Source organism: Triplophysa rosa, linkage group LG2 (assembly GCF_024868665.1).
Source record: "Triplophysa rosa linkage group LG2, Trosa_1v2, whole genome shotgun sequence".
Taxonomy (NCBI): Eukaryota; Metazoa; Chordata; class Actinopteri; order Cypriniformes; family Nemacheilidae; genus Triplophysa; species Triplophysa rosa.
Window position 1 is genome coordinate 27,503,571 of NC_079891.1, and position 20,999 is coordinate 27,524,569.

Sequence of the window (20,999 nt, forward strand, 5' to 3'; positions counted from 1 at the left end):
TGAAAATAGCAACCAATATGCTTCCATAGTTTAATGGTTATAAAGTTAATTGTCATTCCTATTCAGCAGGAAGAAAGCCATCTCTGCATTAGTCTTCAGTTCCTTCAAATCTCAGAGCTGTCACCACCTCTCAAAAGCCCTGCCGATATTTACTTTTGTTTTAGCATGGGCTCTGTCATTTTTCTTTTTTGACTGCGGGCTTGGCTTCTTGGTTGAGGTTTCTTGGTTTTGACAACAGGTGATTTCCTAGATGTCAACGATAATTGCCACTTAGAACTTTCCAGAATAAAAACTGCCATCCAGATGCCAAGCTTAAATTCCAGGCAACTGTTGTAAGAACAAGCTTCTGTACACACACATCACCATCTGCAGCACACGGGCAATATAGAAGCCGGGTATTCTTATTATTATGGATGTGACATTAAACTGAAATCGGACCCGACACCTTATTAAAAATCATTATTATAAGCTTACGGTTGTGATGTGGGATAAAGTAAGAAGACTGATTTCATGTTCTTCTTTATAACTGATTTTTGCCAAAAAGTTAAGGAATGAAGCTTTAGGAAATGCCCCTGTGCCCTCTTGTCATTTCATACCTTTATGACTTTCTTTGTTCCGCAGAACAAAAAAGAAGATATTTTGAAGAAAGTTGGTAACCGAACAGTACTGGCCCCCATTCACTTCTATTGTATGGGCACAAAACCAAAGCAAGTGAATGGGGGCCAGTTGGCAACATTCAAAATATCTTCCTTTGTGTTCTGCGAAAGGAAGGAAGTCAAATAGGTTTGAAATGACAAGAGGATGAGTAAATGATGACAGAATTTTCATTTTTGGGTGAACTCTCACTTTAAGTCCATCCAGCTCTTTTATTTAAAAAAAAAAGAATTTTCTCATGATATGACCCCTTTTAAATGACAATTAAGAGGATAACATGATGACGTTTGCGATGTCATAGGTCATCTGGTGGAGTTCTAAGGTAAGTCAAGTTTCCTGCTTTAAAAACTTCAAAGCTGCTGTAAAACTGGTGTGTTATTTTTTGCATCTCCGTGAAAAACTGTTCCTGCTACCTGACAGATTGATAGATATCTGAAATAGGTGTTTTGACAGATCACTCGTGTCTTTTTTATAGCCCTAGGTTCTGTATAATAAACGTAGAAAGTGTGGCTTGCAAAAGTTAGAATGCTCTGCCTGTTCAGAGTGGTTGGCATGTACAGTGTTGCTCCATCTTTTCAATCATTCAGATTTTTCTTATTCTCAGGTTGGAAGCCTGTCCCTGGCCGATCATATCGTATGGGCATGGGATAGATTCTCTGTCTGACTGCACATCCCTTTAGAAAGTGGACACACTCTCATCCAAATATCTCCTGAACACTCTTTTTTTCTGCTCTGACTACAACCTGAACCAATTATCAAGCGATAGACTATCGGATGGACCAACCACCCACCGGCCCTCTCTCAGTGCCTTACTGAACCAGTGGCAGAACATCAAAACATGCAGGCCATCTCACCAAAGTCCTAGAGATGTCTTGCTGGGTGCTGGGTCTGAAATGTATATCTGATTAGAAGAGGAGAGACAGAGAAGGTTTGATTTGGTTAATCTCATGCTTGATGATGACACTGTTTTCATGAGTGACAGTAAGCGTGTCTCCATGACAACTCACACAAGAAGGGTTGTCTGCAGAAAAAATTATGCAAACTGTAGAAAACATTAATGATTTTGTTTATTAATTTGTTAAGCAGTCCTGTGATTTTGTGTTCTCAACATTATTACCTGTATGTCATGAATACGTTTAGATATCTTCTGGCATCAGAGAACTATTTGTCTGTGTTTTCAATTCACAATTTTTGATTATTTTTCTTTAGCTTCTTTAGTTTAGATCAAGTGTTGTATTTGTATACAGTGCGTGTGTGAGAATATTTCTGTCTTCCTTCTGTAAACCTGATTGTGGGATTTTAAATATACTTTATTCTGTAAAAAAGAGACATAAAAACAGCACATTCAACAAGCATCAGCAACAGGTTAAACAAAGAGATTGCAATTTTTCCACAATGATAGTCAAGAGGTAATCATTTTACAATTTAGATAAGTTTTGTAAGTTTAAGTTTAAATTCATCCTGACTAGTTTGTAATCGTTTTTTTTTTTTTTTGTTTAAAAATATTACTTTACTGTGATCGTCGCTGGAATAAAAAGGACCTCTTTTCATTGTATTGATAAAAAATAAGAAAACTTGAATCTTTAATTTTATAAATCCACATAACAACACTGTTTAAATGGTTAAACATTTCTTTAGTTGGTAATATGCAGATTTATTTAGAAGAATTTATATAGCGGATTTCTAAGTAAAATTGCATGCAAGGATGAAAACAGCTTTCCCATCAATGAGGCCTTCCCGACCCACCCTGGTTCACACCCTCCCCCTTCAAACCTCTGCTTCTCCTTTATCCCTGTTTAATTCAAACAAGTAAAGAAGAGACAGAATAAAAAAGTAAGAAGCTACCGAGATACATCCTAAGGGAAACAATAATCTCTTCCACTTGCATGACTGCATCCGACTCTTGAACAATTGCATTTATTTTGTAAATAAAGACCGATTTAAGACAAACCTTTACTGACTGGTGTGTGATTTCAATGCTTGAGTCAAATGTAGTATTTAAAACCCAAAATTAAATTGCACTCATTTCACATCTCATTCAATGGTTGTTTACATACTGAAATTCCAAAGAAACAAATTTCCATAAATACAAAATGTAATGTTAGGCAGGATTGTTGATGCGTCTCTTTTTATAATAAAATGAATAATGACCACATCTTTTATATGTAGTCCATATGACTCCATAACCTTCTGCTCTCTCAAATCTCATTCTGAATGTATTTAAATATGGGGTCTCCTGTATCTTGTAACCAACTGCAATACAACAATCTGGAATATAGGCATTCAAATTCATACATTTTAGTCTGGTTCCTACAGCTGTGTCTTACACTCAGAAGTGAACTCTTGCTTCCTCTTTTATCAGCCAGTTGAATCCAGCTGACAGCTGGATTGGCAGCTGTTAAACTATACCCTGACAAACTCATTCTCATGACTGTCAATTTCCTTCCGCAACTGGTAAGTAAAATGTAAATAAGTATGTCCTTTAATGTTTTGTTAGGTTTTTGTTTAGTAGTGAAATTTAGCAGCATTGCATGGGTTCCTGTTGAACCAAAATGATCATAAATGTGTCAAGCTGATTGAGATGTTTTGCTACAAACTAGGAGAGGACTGCAAATTAATTAGTATTTCTAATGTGAAACAAGGAGATAATCATTCTTCTAATAACTAACAAATAGCATGCATCACACTTGCAATGCATGCCACCTGCTGTGAAAATAAGTACCTGCTGTGCATGTAAATGTAGTGCATATTGCATAGCAGCAGCTGACAGTTTAACAGGTTTGTTGTTAAAATAGTTTTTTAGAACCTGTGTTGTTCTGCTTTATTTCTCGATACAATATGGGAAATGTAGGCTGGTGTGATTGAAAGTTGGTCACTAGAAGGTTGCTGGTTCAATGCATGGAACCACCCATTTGTATACGGCACTGAAAGGATGAGCATGAATCTGATCCTCGCATTTAATCAGCCAATGCCCGTCTTCATAATACTCTGATTGGTGTTCATTGCTGCATTCTGCAAATTGGTTTTAGGATTTTTATTCAGATAATAAACGATGATGCATCCGCCACACCCCACCAGTGCAGTAATATTCCCCGACGACTGTATGATGTTTGATTGAATATGCTGCGTGTCTGGTTTGAATGAGACGAGCCCTTGCTGCTTATTCGCCGTATTTACTTACTTATTTATTTATTTTGTTTTGCTGCCGGTTTGTAAGATCACTAGTGTCCCTTCGGTTGCCTGGCAACGCGCGTGGCAGTGGGCGCTCCTGACCTTGCGTCCGCGACCGCGCACAGAGCGCGCGCTTAAAATAGACCCGGGGAGATTGACGTTAATTGAAAATAAGAAAAACGCAAGAAGAGCAGAGCGTCGTTCACACGGCTCGACGGGAAAAAGGGAGGCACGTTGGATGGTGAGAATGTTGAGATATGAGATTATCACAGTGCAAGCTCGGATGCGATACCGGCTGAGAGATTCGGCAGGTGAGCCCAAATTTTCTCATTTATGGCTGATCTGATGCGCGCCGTCGGTTCTCAATATCTGCTTGCTGTAATGACGAACCACCCAGCGTTATTCAGGCACCAAGAAATAGATGCATTTTCCGATGCTTGTTAATATAAAACGTGGGTAGTTTTAAGCATAAATTGGTTTCTGTGAGTGTGGAACGCGTTTGGATTGAACAATGAATGCTGGTCTAATGAATGCGCCGCAGTGCTTGTGTTAAGGAAAATGGCTCACACGAATATGATTTTTTCCTGATAAAAGATTTATAGATGCTTTTAATTTATACATTTGATGCGTTTTACGACATTTCATTCGTTTTACCATTTGCAGCGGGAAAGCTTGCCATCGCGAGGGGGTCACGGTGTGTGTGTGTGTGTGTGTAGAGAGGGTAAAAGGAAAGAGAGAATTGTTGTTCGAAATACCTCAAAGCCATGATTTGCTGCATCTGAGCAGAAGGATTGCATTAATCATAGTGATTAGATCGTCGTAAATGCACGCCTTTGTTATACCACTCTCTGCCAGTCTACATAAACTTATTCACGTCTGTTTAAAAACACCTCTCCCAGACCCGTAATTTGGCTGTTTTACAGGCCCTTAGCCCGTGCGCGCGAGGGACACTCGGGGGTCGAGTCGTTCTCCGCTTGCATACCCGCTGATATATTAATCACGGGCGGCGCGTGACGCTACGAGCGTTTGAATTAAAAGCTGCAGTTCGTAACCTGTTGGAAAGGTAACGGCCGCACGCGGGAGCGCCAGTCAGAAACCGGTGCCACTACCGCCCGGTGGATGAATCGAGGAAGCGAGACCCTTACCGAGTCAAGTTGTCATGGTGATTTTGCCATCTGTTGGCTCGGTTTGTTTAAAGCTTAGTGTAAAGACGACTGCTCTGCCCGCGCACGCTTGTGTGCGGGCGCGTGTCCAAAGGCGTCGTATTCTACATTTACAATACATCGTTTTAAAACACTAAAATTAGGAGTTTCACATGAAAGGTCGTGCATTCTCACGGTTATCCAATGTGCGGCGAACACCGAGAGTGTTTTCATAATGAAATTCCCCCGCATAGTTTATTATCCGCGCGCCATCCCGCCACTGCACCGTTCAGTCGAAGCTACGGAGGAGGAGGAGGAGGGATAAGACCATTGGTATTCATCTCTCGTATGAGAGTCTCTTTCACCGTCCCCGCCGTGAGTCCGGGGAATACATACTCACCCCATTCCTAGTGAATGCAGTAGAAAGCAGCTATATAACGCTGGTAAGGTATAACAAGATGGCTTTAAAAACCGTAAAATTGCAATCTCTTCTGGAAATTATATAGACTTTAAGATTGATTTACGCGCACAGCTATGTGGGTTACATATCAAGGCCCCAATCATGCAACACATGACTACCCCATACAGCTGACCTGATTCAGGCTCGCCATCCTCCCGTCTGCTCGCTGTTGGAAAATGGGCACCATAATAAACGGACTGCTCGTATCCTCTTGGTGGGGTCTTGATAAACTGACCCACATTACAGGTTGCATTTGCTGCTATTCCAAAGGTAGCGAGTCCGGTCAGCACCATGGACAGCGACAGTGGGAATCTACAGCAAATGATCCGTTTAAAAAGCTATACTTAACAGAAAACACTAGATTTATTTTAAATAATTATTTATTATGCAGAATTTACTATAGTCTACTATGCAGTGCATTTTCGTCTTCCCATTATATTATGTTTATATATTGAATAAAAGAGTAAAGCTATTAATTAAATTCATGATTTGGGTTGTCTTCAGTATTTGTCTGGTAAATGGTAAATGTTCAAATCAAAATGGTTATTTATTTATTTTATTTTATTATTACCACCTTTTGGTTTTTTTCCATCTGTTATATCTTGTGAATTGTTTTGACAATGTGTAAATTATCAACATTTTAAATGCCTAAATTTAACTAGAGCATATATCTAAAAGTCTGTTTTACCCTTTCATACTGTGTAACAAGACAACAAATATTGATTTATTTATTTGTTTATTTTGAAAAAATACTGAGTATTTTAAAATTTAGAGAAATTGTTTTTGTTGTTGTTTTGCATAATAATGCCAGAGATACCTTCTGATTGCTAGGTGGATACATTTTTGTATTTTTGACATCTTGGATTGTTTGCAGCTCAAAAGCTAAATTAATTGGAAATGCACTTATTTAAAAAAAGAAGTCCACACCAGGCTTTTAGAAATTAAAGTAGTTGCACTTTTAGGAGCACCAGGCAAAGATACTAAGTTGCATTTTAAGTTATTTTCTTTTACATTGCTTTGTGTTCTGCTGATATATGCTATTTTAATGTTACTTCTTATTTCTAGTATTTTTAGAATGTTTATCTCTATCTATATGTGTATATCTCCTGATAAAAGGTCTGGGGCAGAATTTTTAGGATCCTTTTGAATCCCTTTGAATGTTTGCAAATCAGTTTTTCTCTTGCCAAGGGTGTGTATGTCTTTTAAAGATTTAAGAAAGCTTACAGATTTTGCATTTGCAATTTCTGTAAGTATCCCTAGGGACGATAAGGAAATGGTACAATTGGACTTGGTGTCCCTTCAGTTCTTTAGATTTTTTTATCTAAACTGCTTATGCGCACGTAAAGTAAAACAAAAATAGAACAACTGTTTACTAATAAAATGTTTACGGCAACCATAATGAAATTAGCACTATGGCCAGGTTCCCTCATCTCAAATGGTACATGAACCTTCTACATTAGTGGTGCATGAAATTATGGTCATAAAATGTTTCATACATGGCTTTACCTCAGACTGGTCAATGAGATGCGTCTTTGGCCAGCAAAACATGACCAGGTTCATTGTGAGAGTAGAACAGGGTATGCATAACTGCTACATGTCTGTATATCTGTTATAAATGATGGAAAATACACATGTGTAAAACCAAAACAGTCTTTTTTATTTTAGTCGCACTGAAAAATAGTGCATCCACTTATAGGATGTATTTTAGTTTTGTTGGTCAGTAATGTTTATTTTTAAAAACATGAAAGGTAGTTGTTGTGCATTGATTTCATGTCATTGGGGTTAGTTAGTTTGAACCGTCTTATGCAATGTATTGATACACAGTCATGTAACTATCTATAAATCTTACCCATCCAGAAACCCAGTCATAAACCGTCAGACCTCCAGGCCTGATCTTTGACCGGGTATTGTGTGGAGGGTTGTGCTGAAGATGTGAATTTTTGCTTTGTGGTTGGTTCTCATCACTGCAGTGTAGGTTAATGAATGCTGTGGCTTTCAACCCATCGCCTTTGCACGCTGCTGTCCCACAGCGTCATGCACGGACATTGATTTCAGATAAAACGGCTGCTCTGTGCATACATGGCTTAAGTGTTGCATATCGATTCACTCGCGCACCCTGCCCTACTGTATACTCAAACCCTGTGAGACTCATACTCCACCTATCATGAGATACACTGCTGTCCAAATCTGATCTCTTGTGTGGTCTTGTCCACAGGTCTGGAGCTCTGTGAGGATCCAGGGTTAAATGTGCTTTGTGTAAAATTTTGGAGGATCTATTGACAGAAATGTAATATAGTATACATAGCTATGTCTTCAGAGGTATAAAGACCTTACACATTGAAACGTTATGTTTTTATTTCCTTAGAACAAGCTATTTCTATCTACATACACCGCGGGTCCACTTGCATGGAATTTGCCATGTTGTTTCTACAGTAGCCCTAAACCGCTCTATAGAGCGTGTTTTGTAAATACGTAAAATATGAATATAAGTGAATATAAATTCAATATGAAATAAATTGTTATATTATAACCAAACACAGAATGTAACTTAGGGCCGTCTGTTAAAACCGTCTGTTGTTGCATTTTGTCAGTAGCTCCTCACTGCAGAGCGGTTGGATCCAGATTGCATTGCATTGTGATTGGTCAACACTGGATGCAGTCTCTTTCCACTGCGTTTTGATTGGTCGACAGATTTCTGCAGCAGTCTTACTCATGTTGTTGCTCTACCAGTTACAAGTTATTCTTTTGATGGAAAACAAACTTGCAGAAGACAAATTTCATTTATTAAGATATTTTTAATAACATATTTTATTAGATTTAATTACTTACAGGCGTACACTAAATGATGACATTGATAAGAGCAAACGTTGGCGACCAGACCACGAGTTGCAACTTACTCTCCAAATTGCGGCTAAGTATATAAAGTGGGAGAAGTTGGATCTGGATCCAACCTCGTCCCCTGGATCTTGTGTTCTGCAGTGAGGACCATCTCCATTTTGTTGTTGTATTTCTTTCTCGATTGGCTAAAGTGTGTAGAATAAAATTAGTGATCCTATATTTTGCATTAGAATATTACAAATTTACAAAAAACAATTGCCTTTTCCAAAATTTGTTGTTTCCCACAAGATCACAGGTGCCCTACCACCAAGAATAAATTAATATGTAGTTCATCATGTAAACTAAACATGTTTAAGTGGACAACCAGAAAGTGTTGAGCACTTTTTGTCCTCAAATTAAACAGTATCTATATTTTTTCTCTCTATATTTTTTGTTATGTACAGTATAGGCCTAATAATTCTATATCTAATGTTCTACATTATTTTGGATATTATATTGTATATTATGTAGAATGGATTTGTAATGTAATGTTTTGTGGATTTTGTGGCCACTGTAAGATGTAACATACATTTTCGAAGGATTATGAAGAAGGTTCATATTTTGACACGGAGTTAATTGTGTGTTGAGAGATATGGAATCCAGCTCTTATATCCTTTGTTTGTGTGTTTCAGGGTTGTGCTCAAATGGCCTTAATTCTGGAAAAATGAACACCATTACCTGCTGAAATACTCAACCAATAGAATGGAGTGCTTGGTGTTGGACACCTGGTTATGGAGACGCCCACTGGATCTACCTGCACGTATGCCGTGTGTTTGAGCGCTAGAGTTTAATTTCATAGAAGCTGTAAGCGTAAATCAGAGATTTATTAGTATCAACGTGTGTGTGTCTTGTTAAGAGGGACCATGTGGCACACACAGTCATCAGCTTACCTGCCGCCTACCCACCTGCTCTGCCGACCTCTGACTTTTGCCCTGTGTTGGCTTCTTGTGTGGTTAATGCGGTCAGTCTCCATGGCAACAGCGCTGACCTACCAGCCCACAGTAAACACAGCACTTGGCAGACTTAGGGGCATGCGGGTTGCTGTGGCGACAGAGGGTCTGGGCCCTGTGGATCAGTACCTGGGTGTGCCTTATGCTGCGCCACCTGTGGGAGAGAAACGCTTCATGCCGCCCGATGCGCCGTCAGCCTGGTCCGGCGTTCGAAACGCCACTCGCTTCCCTCCCGTCTGCCCGCAGACCATTCGCAACGCAGTCCCCGACATCATGATGCCGGTGTGGGCCACCTACAACCTTGACACGGTTGCTACATACCTGCAAGAGCAGAGTGAAGACTGTCTGTATCTGAATATATACGTACCCACACAACGTGGTAGGAAAACACAAAATGCCTGCGTGCACACACTCATGCACACATAAGTTTCAGGAATTAGTTCATTTAGATGGTTCGTGTCATTAAAGATTCACTTCCAGGATTCACTTCAAGATCCTGATTTACCTATAAGGTCACTTATAAGATTCATATGTTCCCGATCCTGTTTGTATTTTTCTGGGTTGAAATTCAGTTAAAATATGAAATATTTTCAATGCAGTTATGCAAATGAGTGTTTAAATCAGAGTTTTTTTTAGTTTTACTAGTGTATAGTTTATAAGTTTAACTTGGAAAGCTACAGTTTCGTTAAACAATAACAAAATCTTGGAGAGAATTTTTTTAATCTCTGTGTTGTGTTGTCTTGTTCGGTTCATGTGGCAAGCATTGACTACAATTCTTTCCTTGCACTTTTTGTATTAGGACAACTGTCGATTTCAAAAGCTTTTCAGGGTGGAGATGTACAGCCCTTCACGTCTCATGATTTTTCATTTTCATTCCCAAAAGCTGGGCCTGAGCTTTTGTGTCCACTTTAGAGAAGGATGAGAGCTTCTGTTTCAGGCTCAAGTGAAAGAAATAGCAAGGGCTACCAAAATTGTTTGATTTTTCTTTTAGAAATGTTGAAAGCTTTAATATTGCAGGGTTCAGAGTGAGAAAGTGAGCCTTGGCTGGTCACACAGTAATTTAGAGAGTCCTCAAAGCTTTTATACAGCCCCCTCCCATACACACGTTTATATCATTCTTTTCTAATTTGCAGTCTCTCTCTTTCTCCCTCACTCTCTCTTTCTCTCTCTCTGTCATTCTCTCTTTTTGTCTGTTTCTGTCTAGGCACAAAGAGACCAGGCGACATGTCAGCTGACACAGAGCGCACAGAGGATGATGGTACTTCTTATTTTTTGTTTTCATTTTTAATGTTTCTTTCATAATTCATTCTTTATCCTGACGTGGTTAATGTGAGGGAGAATAATCTGGATCATATTTACACACTGTTGCATCATTTTCTGGATGATTTTATGCAGTGTTTCAGCGGGATTGCCCTGGGTCTGGGTTGTTGTGGTATAAACATGAAATGGAGCAGAGATAGAAGAGATGGGGTGTTTAAGTATTTAATACTTTGGCTTTGCCATTGTAAAATGCTAATTTAGTTTGGGCGAAATTAAATTTCAATTACATTCATTGAAACTAATTCACATTACAGAATCTCATTTGCTATAATAAATTGTATTATATATGTTTATAAACGTATTCAGGTTTATAAATGTATTCGGCATAACATCATCTGACCTGCTCTCTCGATATTAGCATATCAGTATTCCTTTATGTTAACCCTGTATGGTTTGACTTCTACTACAGTACCTTTACTTTATATTTGCATTTACTCTAGTTCAAGTGTAGTTAATTAACATTGCACATATACAATATATTTAAATCTGTCGCCATTCTGTGAATCATTGTGTAAATTAATGGTTATAATCATTTTGAAGTCGCCCACAGAATAGACGTTCTCACCTGCCCCTCCTTCCTGTTATTCATAAACGTTTTTTTAAAGACAACACTTCACTGTAAAATGACTGTAATCATTGTAATTAATTGAACTCAAAGAAATTGAGTAATTAAAAGGAAGTCTCAGAGGCGGCTCTTGGCTGGTTATTTTTAGGACAGATTCTGCTTTACAGTCACTTGTGTTCTGAATGTTGAGAAGTCAATAGATTATTTAAAGCTGAAGTCTGTCAGTGGTGGAAAAGATCTCAGTGGAGTTTGAGATTTCGAGCAGCTGTGATGAAAAACCCTTCAGAATGTCGAGAGCGTTATGTTTTTTGCACACAAGTGTGTGTGGGTACAGATTTGGCTGTACTCGTGAGGGACAATTTTTTGAAAATGTCCACGAATATAATGAAACATGTTGAAAAAATTGATTGTGAGGACATTTTAAACAATCAGTACTATTAGAAATACTTATAAATTGGTCAAATTATTTTTTGCTGCAAATCTAGTATAGTGACGGTTCGGTTTAGAGCCAGAAATAGAAAACAGCCTGATGTGAAAAACATTGGGAGTTTGCAAAAACATAGAGCTGCTTTTACTAATCAAACCTGTGTGTGTGTGTGTGTAGGGCTTCGGGACTCTCGCGATGACCCCCGTCCTGTGATGTTGTTTATTCATGGTGGCTCGTACATGGAGGGCACTGGGAATATTATGGACGGCAGTGTGCTGGCCAGTTACGGCAATGTCATTGTTATCACACTCAACTACAGGGTTGGAATACTGGGTATGTACCTTTGCCTTAGTATATTTGCTAAAATACTTTTATAAACGTTGACTGAGAGAACATTATAAACAATCAGATACTGTCGCTCCCAATGAAACATGTCATTTTCTATGAAAGCATCATAGAAATCTTTTGAAGAGCGCAGAAATGCTTTGCGAATGCTTTGGGATGCTGAATTAGCAGTACAGTCTCATTCAGTGTTGGAATGCCTCTTGTCTTTATTAAAGAGCTCTGATTCCGTTTAATCTCGGTGACGAAAGAGTTTTTTCACACACGGCGGATTTTGCTCAAACACATCCAGAACATTGCCTACAGTCAGAGAGTGAGGAATGAAAAAGCCAAAATGCATGTCCACAATCTCGGCTTGATAGAACAACACTGCTGAACCTTTTCAAGGTCCAGTATGTAATTTTGTGGAATTCACCATGTTGTTTCTACATTCGTTATCTCCTTCGGCAAAGAAGCGAAAACATGACAACATCTTAGCCCTGTGTCAGCCACCGTAGTGCTTCGGAAGGGAGGGGTGGAGTGAGCCATTGGTTGCCATTCACAACCTCACTGCTAGATGCCGCTAAATATCATGCACTGGACCTTTAAGGCAACAAACCTATTTGGTTATCACCTTACAGACATTCACCACCACTGAAAGCCTGTCAGATGCAATAATATAAGAAAGAAAGAAATGTGGTTAAAATACTGTACTCAGCAGAAAGTACCCATTACAACACAGTTGCTCCAAGATCGCCTGGCAGGCTGTATACCATTCTCAATAAAGAACATAGCCGTTCACAAAGATTTCGCTGTGAATTTAAACACTTTATTGCAGTATGTTTTTTAGTGTTTGTAGGTGCTTACACGTATTGGTAGGTTAGTAAGCGCTCACTCGTATTACTATACCGAGGATTTGGAAGTCAAAATCTAATCTGATCAGAGCCTTGCAGTTGGTTTGGTCCTGGAGGTATTTACATTAATACATTTTGCAGATGCTTAACCAAAGCAACTCAACTACATTTATCAGTATGTGCTTTCCCTGGGCCTCAAATCCACGACATTGGCATCGACACCATGCTCGACCAGCTGAGCTACAGGAATACATAAAGCATGCAGATTCTTCATTACGGTAATGCAGCCTCTCCGGTTGTTCAGTGAAGGGTTTAAAGATATTTAATGCAACTGTAATAATATTTACCCACAATCTCTGGGTCTGTTTAAGCTGCGATAAATATAAATAATATATCAGCTTTACAGTTTTTAATAATCTCTTATTCCATTCAATTCTTCCAGTTTTCGGATGTTAGACAGTTGTTGTTGCTAAGAAACCAAAGGAATAACCAAAGACACAAGACCATTGATAAGCAGTCAAGAAGATGTATAAGTACAGTACAAATCCCCAGTCTCTCTGTGTTTCTTTCTTCATCTTTGTCTGTATCTCTCAGGATTTTTGAGCACAGGTGATCAGGCTGCTAAAGGGAATTACGGTCTGCTGGATCAGATTCAGGCTCTGCGTTGGATCAATAAGAACATTGGATATTTTGGTGGCGATCCTGGCCGCGTGACGGTGTTTGGCTCAGGAATCGGAGCGTCCTGTGTCAGTTTGCTCACTCTTTCCCATCATTCTGAAGGTCAGAATTCACACCTGTCTCCCATTATTGTTCAATTTTAGGAAAATCATGCCTAAAACTATTCACTAAAGATTGTTTAATATCACATTTGATGACCGTTCAAGGTGTGTCTCCGTAAGAGAATTGTGTATTTTTGCAGTCTATAACTGCTGAGACAGCTGCCTCTGCAACCATGACCACTGACACATTCCAGCTTCCGTTACCACGGTAATCTCGGCTGTAACCATGGTAACTGGTCTCTTGCCTCATCAGCCCTATCCCTCTGTTGTGGGCCTCGAGTACGTGTAGGTGTGCCCGTCACACCGAGGGTGTGTGTGTACGAGTGTGTTTTACAGCGATCAGGGCTAATCACACACACCTGCAGGGATATTGATCCTACATCACTGTTTTGCTTCAATGTATTGATAACAGTTTGTTTCGTCTGCTTTTACTCATCATTTTTTCCCCCTCTCTTTTGTCCATTTTAAAAATCTGATGCTGTGTCACGTCCGTATTGGGAGCATTAGTTTTATGACCAAATGATATAATTTTAATCCATATTTTTATAGGTGCGTTTTAAAGAATCATGATTTTATACATATAATTGTATAGTGCTCTTCACACCTAATGCATTTACAGCTAAAATAAAACCCAGACGTGCTTATGTAAATGCTAAAATAATTCTAGATGGTGTGTTTGTTGTAGCCCTCCGCCTTTCTCTTTTATAGATAATCTGGTATTTTTTACCCAGGGACTTCTCTCTGCCTCTTGGGCTGTTAGCCCTTTATGTATTCTTGCTGCATCTCTGAACTACAATGATCCAAGGATATTAAGATTTAAGCTCTTTTTAAATTATTCTCACTGTTCCACACCGAGTGTTACTTCAAACAATTAAAAATAAATTTCACTCTTCACTAGGAAAGCTATTCTGCAGAAAAGGAACGCTGTAATAAAATCTGCATATTGATGTGAATTCCATGTCATTTTATTTGCCTGAAAGTTGCATTGAACTAAAATTAAATTTTGTTAAAAAAAATTCCACATGACAGCGATAAAGCAAAATTCTATTTATATTCCCGTTTCAGCAGAAAATATCAGAGTATCAACAGAGTTTTTCAATTGGAGAGCTGAAGGCTTGAGCTTCAACCATCAAAATTTAGAAACTCAACCCCATCTGGTGGGGGGGTGGCCCTGTTTTCCACCCAGTAGGACATCCCGGTAGGATGTACTGTAGCTGTTGAAGTTGTTGTTTCTACACAGTTTCTTTGTCGAGTAATTTGCATGAGTCAGAGATGTGTGTGCTAGTTATGAAATTCTTTTTGTGGCTGAACTGAAGTGCGGCAGAAGTGATGAGATAGAATGCATGGCTGTACGTAAATGGTTGTCGTACCACAGGAGCAGGCCCAGAATGGGCCTTGCACAAGGCCACAAAAACGGTTTAACTGTTAAACAGATGCTGAATATTATCTGACTGGTTGGCAGGAGCAGAGTGGATGAAAAATGTAAATTCATTTAGTTGTACTTACTATAGTGTAGTAGTAAGTGTGAGTCATCTAATCATTCTGATGGTCATAATATTCACACAGAGGCTGTGGATTGACCCTCTTATATGACAGATGAAAGATAATGCAACTCTACCCTTTTCAAATACAAAATTAAGAGAATTATTGAGCTGGAATATTGATATGACATTTCATGTTCTATTTTCTTCTGACGTTTTCTCTCTCTCTCTCTCTCTCTCTGTAGGTTTGTTCCACAGAGCAATCATTCAGAGTGGGTCAGCTCTGTCCAGCTGGTCTGTGAACTATCAGCCTGTGAAATACACACGTCTCCTTGCAGAGCGTGTCGGCTGTAACGTTCTTGACACACACGTAAGACTATAAGTCATTGAGTGCTTGAAGTTAGTTATAGAATTATATCCTTTAGACTTTAGTATTCAACACATCTTAATACCCTAGCAACCAGCGATCCATGCCTTAGCAACCACAAAGAATACCATATTAACTAAAAACACTCAGAATATGGTCGTAACAGCTTGTTATCCAGTTGTATAGCTGATGAAGCAGATTCGGTGTGTGTGTGTGTTTTTTTTCCCACAGGACCTGGTCCTTTGCATGCAGAAGCGTAGCTACAAGGAATTGGTTGAGCAGGAAATTCAGCCAGCACGCTTCCATGTGGCCTTTGGCCCTGTCATCGATGGTGACCTCATACCTGATGACCCTGAAGTGCTCATGGAGCAGGGGGAGTTCCTTAATTATGACATCATGCTGGGCGTCAACCAGGGGGAGGGGTTCCGTTTTGTAGAGGGCGTGGTAGAGCCAGAGGAGGGTGGAGTTTCTGGCTCAGATTTTGACTTTGCAGTATCCGATTTTGTGGATGGTCTCTATGGATATCCGGAAGGGAAGGACACGCTCAGAGAGACCATTAAGTTCATGTACACGGACTGGGCTGATCGAGATAATCCTGAGACTCGTCGCAAAACTCTAGTGGCCATGTTTACGGATCATCAGTGGGTAGAACCAGCTGTGGTCACAGCCGACCTGCACGCTCGTTATGGCTCGCCAACCTTCTTCTACGCGTTCTACCATCACTGCCAGAGCCCCATGAAACCCCCATGGGCAGATTCTGCACATGGTGATGAGCTGCCCTACGTGTTTGGCATTCCACTTATTGGCCCGACAGAACTCTTTCCCTGCAACTTCTCCCGCAATGATATCATGCTGAGCGCCGTCGTCATGACCTACTGGACCAACTTTGCAAAGACCGGGTAAAACAGACAACACAACACAACACAACACAAAACACAACACCACTGCTGAAAAACACATTAAACATTATTAAACCGTATCCTAATAAACATCACATGTTTAACAATTAGAAATTAAAGTATTTCATCCAAAAAAATGAAAATTTGGTCATTTACACACTCCAAAGGTTATTTTATATGAATTTCTTAATATTTTTCTCCAGTGGACATTTCTAAAATAAGATAACTTAATTTTCTGAATGAAAATATAAAAATGCAAGTTTATGCTTAAACAAGTAAAAAATATTTGCTAATGGAGTGAGAAAAAAATAAAATAAAGAGGTAACACTTAATTCAGGTTTATTTTCTTAGCCCATTGGGAGATTTGTTTGTTTTAAGCCTAAAGTGACTTTTAGAAAACTAAAAAAATGATATTAATTTCTCAGGTCATTTTGCTTTCGAAGAAAATGTATCTACTGTAGATATAAGATATGTAGATATTTGTACTACAAAACAAGACAAAAATACTTACGTATATATAATAAATATATATATTTCCAGTGTATTGGAAGGCAAAGGGGTTCAAAAGCAGGGTAAAAATGGCAGAATTGTATTTTTTTTAACTGTTAATCTACAGTAATACATAGTGAATACACAATGAATACAAAATGAACTGGTGCATACGTACATTTAATCAGTGCCCTACAGTTTTGTTATTAGTGTTATCAGTTGTAGTTCATTTATTTGCAGCTTGACTCTATTTCTAATTATCTCAACACAAGGAAAGACTGAATAATTTTTTAACTATCCTTGACATTCCGCAATGAATTACACTCTGTGCCCAGTGCAGTACAGGACATCAGATAACAAAGCAATTAGCATTTTACATAATAGCACCTTGTCACAGTACAGCTCTATTAACTGACATCTCACCCAGCCGGTACTTTATATGGAAACAGGTGTGATCTGTGAACTGATGTTTAGAGGACAATGTGACCTTGATGAAGGTCACACAGAGATAGAGAGAGCAGAAGTTGTGGGAGGAGCAATTCGTTCATTCCCTTTTAATGTAAAACCGTGAATCAGCGGTTAATGAAACAGCACCCTCTGGAGGACAGAAAGTGATGGTACAGGTTTTTTTAAATGCACATTTAGATGGAACACACAGTAGTGACACAAATTTAAACACACCAACACGCACATTTGTGACCTTGTCTGTGAAATCCAGGATGAAGTCTTATAATATAATTTATATTATTATAATATTTATCATTTTGATTATCCAAAAAAATGTCAAAATAGTGTGTGTTTGTTGTGAAATTTGATATTTTGTTGTGATTTTGAAGCAGAGTAGTCAAATTTTCATTTACAATACTGAAATTAATTATTTTAAATACTGAAATTAATGATTTTACTAACCACATTTTATTGTTTTGAGGTTGGTTTCCTAAACATTGATTTCAATCTTTCAATGTCCTTCCTTAGTCAATAAAGATATCAAAATTATATTTTCACAGAATGTTCTTTACATTACGTAGAATAAATTAATACAATAAAGCACAAAAAAAGACCTTTTTTCACAGGCGGGGTCACATTTATACCTATGTATCAAACTAGACAATTGATTCAAATTTATCTAAAGATTGTTTGCGTGTTTTTGTTCGTCTGTTCAGTGATCCAAACAAGCCAGTTCCTCAGGACACCAAGTTCATCCACACTAAAGCAAACCGTTTCGAGGAAGTGACCTGGGCCAAGTACAGCCCCCATGACCAGCTGTACCTTCACATTGGGCTAAAGCCGCGTGTTCGGGATCATTACCGTGCTACTAAAGTTGCTTTCTGGAAGCACCTGGTACCTCACCTCTACAACCTGCATGACATGTTCCACTACACGTCCACCACCACCAGGGTTCCACCTCTTCTGACCACCCACGGCTCTCATAGTGCAACGCCCCGCCCAGGGGCCAACAAGGTTCGTACCCCTGGTAAACAGCCCCCTCAGTCCACAGCACGCAGCGGGCCACTGGTCATCGCCAATCCGCGCGATTACTCCACTGAGCTGAGCGTCACTATCGCCGTCGGAGCTTCTCTCCTCTTTCTTAATGTCCTGGCTTTCGCTGCGCTCTACTATCGCAAGGACAAGCGGAGTCGTCAGGACACGCCCCCTCAGACAGCACCTCAGCGCCAGACCCCGCCCAATGACCTCAGTTACTTGCCCACCTCCATTTCAGGGGGTAACCAAGAAGAGGGATCACTGTGCGACCCCCTACGTCTGACCCCAGCGTCGTCTCCGCGGGATTATGCGCTCACCCTTCGTCGGTCGCCGGATGACATCCCGCTCATGACACCGAGCTCTGTCGCCATGACGCCAAATAGCGGCACTATGACGCCCAACACTGCAACCTTGACACCCAACAGTGTTACCATGACACCCAACACCATTACGATGTCCCCCAATTCTTTGATGGGGTATCCCAGCATGCACCCTTATAACACCTTTACGCATGGGTACAACTCCACCACTCTGCCCCACCCTCACTCAACAACACGCGTATAACATGCAACACAAACTAATGCTCACTCACAACAATGTTACAAATCCCTACAACACAGCAACATTACCGTAACCAGATCAAACAGGTGCAAACTGTTATACTTGTGTTTAAAAGTACAATTGCAGGTGAAACTGATACATAACATGAGCACAATCACCTCACGTTTACTGCACTAACGTGAATCAGTGCAACCCATAAATACAAACCAGGATGAACTTAAACAGTATAATGGGTGTCAGTGCAACACACTAACAAACATATGAACACTGCTTCTAGTCTGACTTTTGTCTAGAGATACAGCATTCGCGTTATACGAGTAGAAATTTCTCCGTGGAACAAACAAAAACAATGGTCAGACGCGAGGCGGCGCTGCAATACCGCACCTGACTCTAGGTGGCACTACAGGACTCGAAAATCCTGCAGGTGGTTGGCTCTGCATAGGAGCACAGAGCAAGAACAGTAGAGGGCGCTGGTGTCACGTCAGCGCTTCAGAACACCATCATGAACCAACCAAGCACTTATTATAAGATATATAACATAAAATAACAAACATATTAACTACTATTGTACAGCTATAACATATGTATTAACGTCAATGTACAGACAGCTTTTTTGAATGTGTTGTAAGAATGATTTCTAATCGTTTTTAAGATCAGATTATTTCCATAGCAAATAAGATCAGATTGATTTTGAATCCTGAATCGTTTTTTTCTTTATATCACACAAAAAAAATGTATTTTAAAATGTTCTTTTTTCTCTATGAACGGGTGAGTGGTACATTTCGCTTTTGGTATAACCATATGGTTGTATATTACACAAGAGATCAAATCAATGTCTGTATGGTTTATGATTATTCCTGAGCGAGAGAGAGAGAGAGAGGATCAAGCTTTATAGTGTACAATTTTCAAGTTAAACATTTTTAGATAATTTGTGTCTTGCTAAATGTTATCATTTTGTGAAAACGCTTTTTGATCATTTTAACTCTGTATTGTATCTGAGTTCGATAGGTTTCGTGAAATGTTAAAAATTGAAAGCATTGAGATTCTTTTCAGTATTTATCAGTGATATGACATCACTCATACAGTAATGTGACGTCACTCATGCTGTGATATGACATCACTCATGCTGTGATGTGACGTACAGGCTTTGCTGAGAATTTATGATGTTACTCTTTCCTATGAAACACGAATGTGGTGATATGTTACGGACACAGGGCTTCTCTGATGAAGGTCATTCTGAAATGTTGTGTTTACTTCGGAACTGCACAGGAGATACAACAGTGTAGTAATGGTGTCATATCCTGCCAGATGGTTAGATTATTCGTGATACTCCGTCCCTGGCATTTATTTTGTGCCAAATTTGCGACACGGTTTCCTTGGCAACCAGCAGAAAGTTTGTCTGTTAATGAGTTTGTGTGGAAGTTCAACAGCTTTATAAAAGAATTTGCAGTATTTACAACAGTTGGAGTTCATTTGGAATTTGAAAGGGAAAGACAAATGGATGCACGGCGTCTCACGAAACTAGCGTGTCTCTCCTAGCTGAGGTTGACCTGTGTGCATCTGCGCAGGTCTGGTGGTTTAACAGCTTGCAGAAGTCTGTTCTTTTATACTCTGTACATTTCTGCCTCAAGTTTGCAGTAAATATTGAGTTTGCCTAAAATTCCTTTTCCTTCTTCAAATTCACTGACTCTGAGCTGAAGTTTCAGAATGTTTGTCTAGACACAATCACAACAGGGCACATCGATCACAGGTTTGTTTGTGTGTATGTTTGTGCGTTCAAGAACAGGTTTGGCTACGAGGGACAAATAAAAAACCTATTTAAATGTCCTTTAAATATCCAATATGTGCCAAAATATAATGAAACATGTCCAAAACCAATTTGTGTGGATATTTGAAGTTGACCTCACTATTTGAAATCATCGTAAAAATTCTTGTGTGAAAGTTAAGTTCATGGCTAAGATATAGTTCATTTTCTTAGTATTAAAACCTATGAGAGATCATTATTATATTTAAAGGAATAGTACGCCCAAAAATGAAAATTATTTCATCATTTACTCACCCTCATGGCATTCTAAACCTATATGACTTTCTTATTTCTGAACATTTTTATTTTTGTGTCAACTATCGCCTAAGGTCTGAGGGTGGAAAGTACATGTGTGTCTTTTTTTATTTTGTCTAGAAAAATGAAGGACGGAGATTG

At 39.2% G+C, this 20,999-nt stretch overlaps 2 protein-coding genes across 3 annotated transcripts in view; both read left to right on the forward strand.

The window, feature by feature from the left end:
- gria3a (glutamate receptor, ionotropic, AMPA 3a) overlaps window positions 1-2,598 on the forward strand; it is a 56,492-nt gene extending 53,894 nt beyond the window's left edge. For both annotated transcript variants that reach the window (XM_057355174.1, XM_057355183.1), the window contains exon 16: window positions 1,259-2,598. The gene's annotated coding sequence lies outside the window, so the exon portion shown is untranslated. The remainder of the gene's footprint in view (window positions 1-1,258) is intronic.
- A 1,184-nt stretch (window positions 2,599-3,782) lies between these two features.
- nlgn3b (neuroligin 3b) lies at window positions 3,783-20,714 on the forward strand. Its single transcript, XM_057352346.1, has 8 exons — window positions 3,783-4,136; window positions 8,937-9,633; window positions 10,459-10,512; window positions 11,744-11,899; window positions 13,336-13,521; window positions 15,247-15,371; window positions 15,600-16,267; window positions 17,920-20,714. Exons 2-8 carry the CDS (start codon window positions 9,168-9,170, stop codon window positions 18,800-18,802), a joined length of 2,538 nt encoding a protein of 845 aa, XP_057208329.1. The 5' UTR covers window positions 3,783-4,136; window positions 8,937-9,167; the 3' UTR covers window positions 18,803-20,714.
- Window positions 20,715-20,999: the final 285 nt, after the last annotated feature.